This window comes from Bactrocera tryoni, chromosome 5, assembly GCF_016617805.1.
Source record: "Bactrocera tryoni isolate S06 chromosome 5, CSIRO_BtryS06_freeze2, whole genome shotgun sequence".
Lineage (NCBI taxonomy): Eukaryota > Metazoa > Arthropoda > Insecta > Diptera > Tephritidae > Bactrocera > Bactrocera tryoni.
Window position 1 is genome coordinate 78905733 of NC_052503.1, and position 11547 is coordinate 78917279.

An 11547-nucleotide genomic window follows, 5' to 3' on the forward strand; every position below is an offset into this window, starting at 1 on the left:
CTTAGCAAGCTCATCGACTTTGCAGTTTTCAGCGATAACGCTGTGATCCGACACCCAAATAAAACGGATAACAAAGAAACTTAATGATAAGGAACACTGCTTGAATAGTTTTGAGCGCACTGTCAGCGAGCTTAAGACCAATACTGCAGCTCTGCTATCGTAGTGAAGGAAGCTGCACTTCGGGTCAGTACAGCTACTGTTAACTTCTGCTTGAAAGACACTACAGATACTACAGGTTTGGGAGACTGAAGTTAGAGTTGACGTAGAGCTCCCGACAGAAAACTCCACCACGAAACTCCGATTTATCTGTGAATAAGCTAATTGCACTTCTTCTCCAGCGGCGCCGCCAAGCGCACATATCGCTCCCACGTATGTACCCAGAGAACTGACAGAGATTGTCCGTCGAAGGCTTCACTATGTAGTTTTCCAAGTAGTCAGGAAAGAAATCCCATCACAAATAGACAATTTAAATGGAGGTTCGAATAGTACACATTATATAACCATCTATGTGTATGAAATAGCATAACCAAGACCAGATTCTTATAGAACATGCATCAATAAAGAGTGTCCCTCATACCGTTCCCACGACAGTCGGGTCTACGTAACCGGAACGAACCCGGACTTTTATCCAGCCAAGGACTGTCAACCCGCTACAACAACAACAACAGAGCCCCTCATACAAATAGCTGAGACAATCGCACAGTCAAAAGCTTAAAATGAGGTTGTGATGAATTTTTTAAAATTAGTTTGAATTATATTGTATATTAGACGATTTCGATAGACTATTCAGAGAATATTTCGATAGGCTATTCAAAGAATATTTTGATGAGTAACTGTAACCAGCTGAAATCAGAAAAAATGCGAGCACGGATGCTAGACCTCAGAAAGCTATAGTTGGTTTTTTAATTCTTCAATCAAAAAGTTTTACACATTTTTTTATAAAAAATAATTTTATTTGTATAATTCCAATACAAAGTTTTTACTTCTTCTTGTTTGTAGTAGCACATACTATTCTACTCTGGAATAGTTCTATCACACTCACTTAAAATTTAAAAATTATATTCTAGAAAAATTCTAAATTCATACTACCTGCATAATAGTGTCATAATAATAATAATACATGTGGCAACCAAAAGCTGGTATGCCACTGGTGCAATGCAAGCATACACCGCTAACTACCGCTTAAGCGAAAAGCCAAAGTGACATATTTCACTGAGATGACGCTTCAGCCTTAAACTTTGCATTAACAAAATAAATATGTATGAGTAAATTTACGCAGAGGTATATTTCTGCTTTTTCATATCAAGCAATGGGCCACAACGGCGCCAGCCGGTCAACAGTAAAGGCCCATACCCTCATTCTGCTCCACCTGATACAGGCAGTACTCCTTTTGTGAGGGTGTCAAGCCTAGCGTATCGATCTCTTCCTTGAATTGCTTAACGCCACCCACGCCCGCGAGATAACCGTTCAATTTGGTGGCCACGTAGGAGGTACGCAACAGTTTCGCATCGAGATTCAGGGTTTCGGCGAGATCTTTGTGACCCTGCAGACGGTATTTCTGGTGGTAGCTGTGGAGGGTAAAGCAAAAGCGTTAGTTTACAGATAAAATTATTCTAAATGCAGCAAACTAACTCTTCAGCAGGATAGAATTTTCCTTTGGGTAAAATTTCGGTAATAATTTTTTCAGGCACACGTTTCTTTTGCTCCTCTACAATTGATTCTTCAGCGATTTTCTTCTGCTCATCATCGTGATATAAGATCAATGACATATACTGACGCTTGATGGGATTGGTAAGACCGTATTCATGATTGTTCCAGAAGAGATTCAATAGTTGTTTGAACGAGATGGTTTTGGGATCGTAGTCAATCTCCAGTACTTCAGTGTGGTCACCACTGTTGAAGGTTAAAGTTGACATAAATATTTTTGTTAGAAGCGAACGCGGTCGGAAGTGGGAAAAGTAAACAAGCGTTAGTGAGGAAGAAGAAGAAGAAGCGGCAATAAGGTGTTTGAGGAAGTAAACGAAGAATGTGTTGGAATGGTAGCAGTAACAGAGTGGCGATAGTCAAATAATGGTTTCAATGGTGGACAATGTGAAATTCAAGTAAAAAACGAAAAAATTAAGAAAATAAATGAATAACGAGAAAGTGAGGTTATGAAGGTGTTAAATTGGGAGTAAGAGGTGTAAGCAATTAAATTAAGGAAAATTTGGTTAAATTGTCAAAGCAAGAAAATTTTATGAATTTTGATGAGTGTGCGGCAAGGTTTCGCAAAAATACATGAAAATTGTGAGCAGTTGGTTACAAGTGATGTATGCAGTGTGATTAGGCGAAGTTCATATCAATTGCCATGCCAGCAATCACATTTTTATAACGGTAGAATTAAAGTGAGCGATTCGGTGTAGCGTGTCAATCACAGCAGTTAGATAAGCATGAGCGAGTTAATTTACAATGCGTGTATTAATATAAGCGTTTATGTACAACAATAACGATAACAACAGGGCAAAAAGAAAGAGAAAACGAAAGAACACAAAGAAACATGTTAGTGATGTCTAGCTTTGGAACACACGCTTACAGGCTACGGTACGTTGGTGAGTCCTTGCTGCCGCCCTCATAGCCGACAGTTGTGCGCAAAATGCCTTGGGTGCCGCCAAATAACGATTCAGCGCCCCAGAAGCAGCCCATGCCGAAGGTGGCCGTCTTAAAGGCAATATTCACGCTATGAACGGGTGTCACATTCAGCTCCTTTTGCTCTGCGCGCACAGTGCTCTGCAAAATCATACAAAAAAGGAAAATATTTGCATTTTAATAAAATGTTGCCAAATAATGATTTTTGATATATATGTTTTTTTAAGGAGCAGTTTGCTGACTCCTCTTACATGTTGTTGCTATGTGACAAAATCGCATTTAACTTTTTTCTAAACAAGTATGTAGTAAATTGTAGGCGTTTCCGCTTGTAGTCCATAAAATTACGTCTATTTTAGTTATGTTTGTAGTTGTTTGCAATATTCATACAATTGTTATGCTTGGTGCTATGTCATCGGTGCAGGTCGCTACTTGTGGCTTGAAGACGTCATATTGACAGCTGGTTTTATCCGCATGCAACAGTGTGACCTCTGCTAGCAGCAGCGCGAAGCTGAGCATGCTAGCGCGGATTTGTGCTTTACACTGCTGGCTTGAGAAAGTTCTTGGTGCAACCATTTTTTTAAATTTTTTTTTTATTTTTTAAAACACTTTCTCTTTTGTGCTCCCTAAATGTATGCTTTTCTACGCACTAACTTCAATTATACTCTACAACTGTGCCACTAATTTCACTGATACTTCCTACGAAATTTGTGTGTTCTTGCACAAGCGGTGTCAATACAACTAGCTTGTCAAAATCAACGCCGGAGTATTTGTTTTTGACTCTTTCAGCAGTTCGTTGAGTTATCGTCTCGAACGTGTACAAAAGAACGTCCCAACTGATGCGTGTGAGTGCCTGAATGTATGAGTTATGAGTATTGTGGCGCAACTACATTGCTGTTGTTGTTGGCGTATGTGTTTTAGTGACCGGCAATAGTTAGTCGCTGACAACCGGTTTCGTATGAAATTGGAGAAAGTCAAAAAGTCACCGGAGTTTGCAGCAAACTTCAGATAATCTTTCATCAGTCATTCGTATTCGGATAATTATAACTGTATGCCACTATTTTCAGCAATTTATCCATGAAAGAAAGACGCCACAACCAATTCAATGTAATAAATACTAAATGTGTGTATATTTTGCTTCGTGATGAACAGCAAGAATTAATCTATTTCTTTCACAAACATTTAATTATGTATGTATGTGTATAAGAAAATAGATGTGAATAGAGTTGCCATTTCGTCGCAATTGCATTTGCAGAAATATATAGGAGTATTTATGTAGGTAATATATGTTGATACAAAGTTGCTTTCTTGATAGGTCAGTTTATATGACAGCTATATGCTATAGTGATACAATCTGACTAATTTCTTCGGAGTCTGAATAATTGCTTTAGATAATAATCCATGTTAAATTTTGAAAATATATCTCGTCAAATGAGAAAGTCTTTCATAGAAGAACTTGTTTTGGATCGGTCAGTTTGTATGGCAGCTATATGCTATAGTGAGCCGATCTGAACAATTTCTTCTGATATTACATTATTATCTTAGAAAATAACCTGTGCCAACTTTCGTGAATATATCTCATGAAATGAGAAAGTCTTCCATATAAGAACTAGATTTGGATCGGTCACTATATGCTCTTCTAGTGGTCCGATATCGGCGGTTCCGACAAATATGGAGCTTCTTAGGGAAGAAATAACGTGCGCAAAATTTCAGATCGATACATCGAGGTAAACTTAATATACCATATTCAGGGTGTAAAAGTAATAAACTGCATTAATGACTAATTATGTTATTAGTTTTATCATTATACAAAAAAATTTACTCGAAACCAAAATATTGATAATTTTTTATTATAATAATGGTAACTCTGTTGCTCTCACTTCTCTCATGCAGTTGCACATGCAGTTTCGAGACTAAAATATTCTCTCCACACATTTGCCGGTTATCCCCTCAATGCCATTGAGTGAATGCTCACATACTCAGATATGAAGAAGTGCCGGAAGTAAAAGTTCTAACTACGAGAGCAGAAGGTTTTTAGGCAAACAAATTTAAGTTGATATAGTTTTAAATGTATATAATGAATATCTTTACCTATTCGCCATATCATTCGTAAACGGCTACTAAAATTTATATAAATAAGTGAGGTTTGGAAATCACTTTTATAGAAAAATTCATATTGAGGACATTTATGACATTTATTAGAGAAAAAAACATACCTTAAAAGGTAACTAAGAAGCGATTATTTTAATCTCCAAATAAATTTAACAAAAAAACAATTAAATAAAGTTTTATTTTAAAAATACTCACTAAACTTAGTCACTTAAAGGTTAATTTGGCGCTCTCATATATCCAAAATGCACTGCCAAATAAATGCACAGACCGAGAGCATATGCACACGTGATTATTACAACGAGCAGGCAAATGCGCCAATCAAACCTGACCTTGACAAACGCCTGCTAAGGCAGCCGACTTGACCATAACTAAGGCAAAAAAGCGGCAACAAGGCGACATGAAAGTTGTGGTGCGAGTACTAGAATGTGGCTACAGCTTATGCGGTTACTAGGCAAAAAGCTTGCAATACCCACGCGCCTAAGGCTACACGCTCTACTGCATTTACATTGCATATACCCGGGCAACAACAGCTGATTGACTGCGAGCCGCGTATTTTCAAGTTTTTCATTACACAACCGTTAACTAATAATCAATATTGCAATGAATGCGCGAAAATTTGCGCTGTGAGTATGGAAGTGAATGAAATTTCGCACTATTTTTTATATTTTTAGCTTACAATCTGTATTACTGGACAATTGCAGCAGAATCTTCTGATAATTGAACGACTGCAGCGTATTAACGTCATCTTGCAAGCGAGTGCACAATTTCGAATTTTGTTTTGTTTTTTGTTTTTTTTTTTGAATGTAGTAACTAATTTTACACGAAATCAAAAATTATTTGTCATTCTTGAAATTTTGTAAATAAAATTTTACAGCTTTTGAAAATCACTGTGTTGAAAATGAAGTGAACTTTGAACGACGCGCTGCCACACACACGAGACAAATAATTATTTTTGTGTTTTTCGGCTGTTTTATACCAACCTTGCGCACTTGCGGCCTGCTTGCGCTCTTGCCACAGCGTCGCCGTTGCATTTGGTATATAATTTTTCGAATATTCGCTAAAATGCACACCGCACTTGGTGAAGGTTGTAGTTCACCTAAAGGCGGCATGCCACAACACTGCTGCTTATAACGGCTTTTTGTGGGCGGTTGTGAAAATTCACAAGTAGTTGAGGGCTTAGTTAGGGTATACTCGTTGGCATGAGTATAATTTATATTTTCGATTTTGTTTGTATGTACATATGTATGTACATATTTAAATACGCAATTAACACAAGTGTCGAAGAGCTGTCAGCGCTCATTCAACTCATGCCGTTGTATGGAAAATTTGATTTATGTCAAATTAGCTTAATTTGTTTGCAGTGAAGGTGTAGATGGGTAAATAATGGCATACTTGGACAATTACTTGCGCATTTGCGGCAAATTTGCAAATCTCAGTTGAGTTGATTAATGCCTTAAGCATGGTTTTCAAGGGCTGGAAACCATGACGGATGGTTTTAAGAAAGAATGAAATAGCAAGGATTAAGTGTGTTGCAATTATTGCTTTTACTTGAATTTTAGAGGTCTAAATTAAAAAAATTATAATATTATAATATTAAAATTAAAAAGAAAAAAATTATAACAATATTATTATTTTTTTAATTTTATTTTAATGATTATAATGTATAATATTTTTTTTATTTTATTGAAAAAATATTTTAAATTAATTTTTGTAGTTTTATAGGCATATTTTACTTGTTATATAGAGAAACTTCTTTCACTTCACTTGTAATATTTTAAAATGTTTAGTATTGCACATACATACATATGTACAAATATGTAAATAAAAATATATTTTAATTATAACATAATATTATTATACGTATTTATTTTTTAAAAGTCTTTGTATTATTTTTCGATTTTCTAATTTTAAATTTTATTTATATTTTTTCGTTGAATTTTTTTTATTATATTATTATGTATTATATTATATTTAAAATTTTTTTTACATTTTTTTTCGTATTTGATTTTTTATATTTTTTAATTATATTATAATACAATAATTATTGTAATATTTTAAAAATTTATGGTATTGTACATACAAATGTATGTATATTTAAATATCACATAATTTAATTATAAGATAATATTATAATATTTTTTTGGTTAAACAGTTTTTTTATTAAATTACTAAAAAGCAGTCTAAACAAGTACGTACTTGAATTCATAATTTTAAACTGCAAGCAACCAAATTAAAATATAATAATTAAGTATTCAGAAAAGGTTCAATATTTTGATGCTTGCGTTGGCGCTTGAAATAAATTCACGATTACCAGAAATGATGTTTAAATAAAATTTGCATACAACAAAAGCAATGAGTTTTTTTTTGTACTTTGAGGAATGTAGGAATATTTTTTTTGAATGTAAGTAATATTTTTTGTGTATTCACATATGTACATAATTATTATTTATTATAATTTTTGTTAATTTTTTTTAAATTAATTTTTACATAATTATTATTTATTTTCATTTTAGTTATTTATTTCATTATTAATTTTTTTAATTTTATTTAATAATTATTTTTAATTCATTCACTCATTGTGTCTTCATGAAATTTAGTTATTGTTTTTTATACTTAAACAGATTCAAAATATATTGAAATTTCCCAAAAAAAAATTATTTAAAATTTTTCACTTTTTTAGATTTTTAATTCAAGAAAAATTTTCTTTACTATTTTTAAAGCATTTTAATCGAAAAAATGTAATTTTATTAACATATTTTTCACTTTTTTATATTTTCAACACAAGAAAAATATTCTTTACTGTTTTTAAAGCCTTTTTTCGAAACAAGAAAGTGTAGCTTACAATTTTCACTGAAAGAAATACACTTTAGATCCTTGTATGAGCTTTAAATTTACTAAAAAAAATATTTTAAAACTCTAACACAACAATATCCTCGCATTTTGTCACAAAAAAAAAACAATATTTATTAAAAAAATAAATTATTCAAAATTTCGGCATTATTAGCATAAAAAACATGCTTAGCGTCGCACAACCAAATAACTGGTTTAATGAAAAAAAAAACACACGCAAGAAAAAATTGTCACATAGCAAAAAGATATTAAAGCGTAGTCACATTTTTAAACAGCACTCCACAATAACTTACCACATCCTTGAGGTCGGGCAAAGTGTAGTCAGCGTTTAAGATTTCCAAAGACATTTTAAATTAATTTATTTTGTGTAAAAGACTGTTTCTAATTAAGATACTTGATTTTGAACTAGAAATTTGCGTATTTTGCTCGTAAGGTTTCTAAGCGCGCAGTGCTTGACTGACTTGACTCCACTCTAGTTCAACAACTATTGAAAAGCATATTTGTCCGTCGCTTTATTTATATGATCACTCGGCGTTATGTTGCTGTGACACTTTGTTTGCTGCTGATACTTTTTCAAATTAAATATCATAAAACAACAACAAACTTGGCCAAAGAGTATTGCTTTAATTCTTGAGAATGTGCTGTGAGACATTTTTCCGATTGAGCAGTGATATGAGTACTACGGAAGCGCAGCTGGTTTCACTGCCAGTGAGAAATTTCACTAGCTACATATATGCATATATGTATGTATGTATGTGCGTAGACGTTAGTGATCAATCGCACTCTTAAAGAAATACTTGTTTAAACAGTGTGAGTGAGAAATATTTATCACTTGGCAGCTCAACTTTATTGCTTTTGAAACGTTTTTGATTGCCGAATTTTGAAGACTACCAGAGAGGTTCTAACAACCGATCAACTGTTCCCACGACAGTTGGGTTTGAATAACCGGGACAGATCCAGGTCTATCCGATCAAGGACTGTCAACTAGGCAGAATTCTGCCGCTACAACAGCAATAATCCGGATATCCGGTCAAGGATTATCGACACAGCAGGATGCTTCAATATTATTTGAGAGTACTTTAGGGGTCGTTTAAACATGGAGAAACAGAATTGAAACGGCAGGAATTTTAAACTCATAGTGCAATATGGAACACAATTAATAATTATCTCAGAGCCGGAATGCAATGTTATAAACATAGTTCCGTTCAGAACGGAAGTCCCGCTATTTTATACGAAGTGAAGAAAGTTTTTCGCATAACATGTGAACTAAATCAAAAATACTAAGTGAGAAGACGATCCCAGTAGCATTGAACTTTTCAAAAGCTTTTAGCATAATCAACATCACAACGCTACCAGAAGACATTCATCAGGGTTGAAGTGATAGGCTATGAACTACAATAGTTGTCTCCCTATTTCCGTTTCCACAGTACAGACCAGATATTAAAATTTGTGTCGATGAGTCTTATGATAGTAAACAATATCCATTATTACCATTACCATTACCAAAGTCCAGAGCGTAACCATATTCTGTAGTCGCTCTCCGGTAGCAACTGTGAAAAGGACAAAGAAATGTTTTTGGCAACTTACAAAGAAATCACTCGGCCGGTCATACACTAGATCGCACTCATATGGTCCTGTCAGAGAACCCTACTCCAAACTATCCCAAGATGTCTCCTGGAAGATATCTCCACAACGAGCTCTTCTCCCAGCAAAAATCTTCCTGCTTCCCAGGAACATCAACAGATGATCCCTATAGTAGATAGTATAAAACTTCGAGACCAGTGAATGTCGACTTTGGATCCAAAACCTCACCCATTGCATAACACGATTTGGAGTTCCTCCCCTGCGAAACCAAAGTGAAACTCGTAAAACTTCCTTCTGGAAACTGCACCAGGCTTAACTCCAACCTATTCAGAATTGACTACGAGATACCGAACTTTTGAATTTTCGTTTGAGATTTATATCCTACTATTTAGGGTAAGAATTTCTAAGCTGAGTATTGCTAGACACACTCGTATTTAATATGTTGAAGATTTGCTTTTTTTTAATTATTTCTAGGCTAATATTCTTTATGCAAAGTCTGTATTTTCTGCATTTATTCCTTTGTTTCTTAATATGAACTTTATGATAGAGAAGTCAATAAAACAAATCAAAATAAAGTGCAATCTGATTCTATTTTAGCAGACATAATTGTTATTATTTCAAAGGTTAAACATTTGTGGGGAAATTTTTATTAATGAACAATAAACTGCACATATTAAATTACTTTATCTTTTCATAAATTTTTGTTTGGTTTGGTTTTGTTTTTAATGTTAATATTTTTGGATATCAGCTGTACTTTGTTCTATTTACTTTTTTGGTATAAGGTGTGAGTGGTTTATTTATATACCCGACAAATAACATGAACTAGCAACTACTAGTCAAATCATCAGCTAGCTATCTTATTAATTTCCAGTTTTTTTTAATTTTATACAATAGCAGCAATTAACAAAAGGTAGCTGTTAGTACTTTACGAAATAAAATAAATATTAATTCACTAATTTGCTGAAGTAACGTGAAAGCCACGTTTACTCCTCCTGTTATTTATTTGGCTCAAATTTGATCCTGCTCAAGCGAATAATGAAATCCAGTAGAAACATTTGAATTTTGATTTCTTTTGCATTATCGGTGACATAAAAGCCAGCCACGCCAGCTTTATGTAAAGTGCTCTGCTGATCACGCACCTACAAAAATATAAGCGCATGTAAAACTTGTGTCATTTCACTATATAATTACACAATACCTTCTGATCTAGCAATGCAACCAATTTCATATCGGTCTCACGCATTTTTTTGCTATGTTTCACTTGCATAAGCTGTTCTATGTGACTTAATTCCTCCGGATCGGTAATTTTACTACGCCACTCTTGCATTTCTAGCTCAAAATCTGTCTCAACTTGTTTGCGTAGCGTTAGCAAATGCTTCTCTGTCACATTTTGTATTTCCATCAGTCCTTTGACAATTTCAAAGATTGTATCATTCAGCAATGAGTTGGCTAGCTCGGTAAGCAGCTCATATGATATACGTATTTGGTAATTTCTACGGAGTAATATTGGATTAACAGTCACTTAAGTTGCAGTTATCTTGTATTTTGCACTTACTCTGGCAGCTGTGCATGCATTTGCTTTAGCTGATCCACCAGAAAGTATAGTTTACGCTGCAGCAACTCCGGCGTAAGTTCTGTGAAGTCTGGAACTTCAGCGCTGCTGCTGGCAACGTTATTACAAGCCGCCAGAGCGCTGGCGCTCGTCGAGGGGAGCTCCGTCTCCATATTATAGTAAATTATGGAAGTTTGTGTAACTTGTATGAGTTTTAGTTGCAAATTTCTTTTTTTAGCATAAATTTAATTAACCGGTGATAATTTTGTGATATTGTTTACACACTTCTTCTTTTGCAGCGTAGAAAAGACAGATCACAATAGAACAGTCGTGTTAAACACAATTCACAATGCAGTGTACAGTGTGAGAGAGAGAAGTTTCATGTGAGAAAATGTAACACAGCAATAACAGTAAAAAATTTTATAAAATAAAATTTGTAAAGTTAAAAAAAATATTAAGTTTTTTAGATTGTTTTTTAATTCGCACTGAATTTAAATTTTATTATTAATTTTTATTCAACATTGCATTATTGGTCGCGATCTGCTACGTATCCATATTAAAATTTTAAACTCTTTCGTGCTTTCACATGAGTAGGCAAGGCATAAGGCTGCACTCTACTCTGGAAATGTTTCCTTTTCTTTAGCAACTCCGTAGGCAGGGATTGGGTACCACGTGGTGTTGTCACTTTTGCGGGATTGTCCGGCCTTTGCTCGGACTGCTGTTTATAGCCACAACTCTTGTTCTGTTCATTTGAGGATGCCGTGTTTTTACTTATTTTCAGACACATAAAATAGTTTGTTAACTGTTTTGTTTGCGCACTACGTTCC

At 34.2% G+C, this 11547-nt stretch overlaps 2 protein-coding genes across 7 annotated transcripts; both read right to left on the minus strand.

Annotated features, from left to right (window-relative positions):
- Window positions 1-1263: 1263 nt before the first annotated feature.
- On the minus strand, window positions 1264-8076 carry LOC120779044 (peptide methionine sulfoxide reductase). Of its 6 annotated transcripts, none has more exons than XM_040111181.1 (4): window positions 7878-8076; window positions 2585-2766; window positions 1633-1893; window positions 1264-1568 (listed from the first exon to the last, which is right to left on the minus strand). In XM_040111181.1, the coding sequence occupies exons 1-4, from the start codon at window positions 7929-7931 to the stop codon at window positions 1334-1336; spliced, it is 732 nt and encodes a 243-aa protein (XP_039967115.1). In that variant the 5' UTR covers window positions 7932-8076; the 3' UTR covers window positions 1264-1333. The 6 variants fall into 6 exon arrangements, with proteins under 6 accessions (XP_039967115.1, XP_039967114.1, XP_039967112.1 ...); XM_040111180.1 differs by having other exon boundaries at window positions 2573-2766; XM_040111178.1 differs by lacking the exon at window positions 7878-8076 and adding an exon at window positions 5715-5819 and having other exon boundaries at window positions 2573-2766.
- Window positions 8077-9739: 1663 nt separating this feature from the next.
- LOC120779045 (gonadal protein gdl) lies at window positions 9740-10893 on the minus strand. Its single transcript, XM_040111182.1, has 3 exons — window positions 10724-10893; window positions 10367-10661; window positions 9740-10307 (listed from the first exon to the last, which is right to left on the minus strand). The coding sequence occupies exons 1-3, from the start codon at window positions 10891-10893 to the stop codon at window positions 10164-10166; spliced, it is 609 nt and encodes a 202-aa protein (XP_039967116.1). The 3' UTR covers window positions 9740-10163.
- Window positions 10894-11547: the final 654 nt, after the last annotated feature.

What these genes read in the sequence shown, in the direction of transcription:
- LOC120779044 (XM_040111175.1), bottom strand. Translation starts at nt 3,198, where the DNA reads ATGGTTGCACCAAGAACTTTCTCAAGCCAGCAGTGTAAAGCACAAATC. An exon ending in TCACCAACGTACCGTAGCCT is followed by an intron (nt 1,894 to 2,572) that starts GTAAGCGTGTGT and finishes AACCTTCAACAG; the next exon opens with TGGTGACCACACTGAAGTAC. An exon ending in AAATTCTATCCTGCTGAAGA is followed by an intron (nt 1,569 to 1,632) that starts GTTAGTTTGCTG and finishes TACCCTCCACAG; the next exon opens with CTACCACCAGAAATACCGTC.
- LOC120779045 (XM_040111182.1), bottom strand. Translation starts at nt 10,893, where the DNA reads ATGGAGACGGAGCTCCCCTCGACGAGCGCCAGCGCTCTGGCGGCTTGT. An exon ending in ATGCATGCACAGCTGCCAGA is followed by an intron (nt 10,662 to 10,723) that starts GTAAGTGCAAAA and finishes ATTACTCCGTAG; the next exon opens with AAATTACCAAATACGTATAT. An exon ending in TTGCATTGCTAGATCAGAAG is followed by an intron (nt 10,308 to 10,366) that starts GTATTGTGTAAT and finishes ATATTTTTGTAG; the next exon opens with GTGCGTGATCAGCAGAGCAC.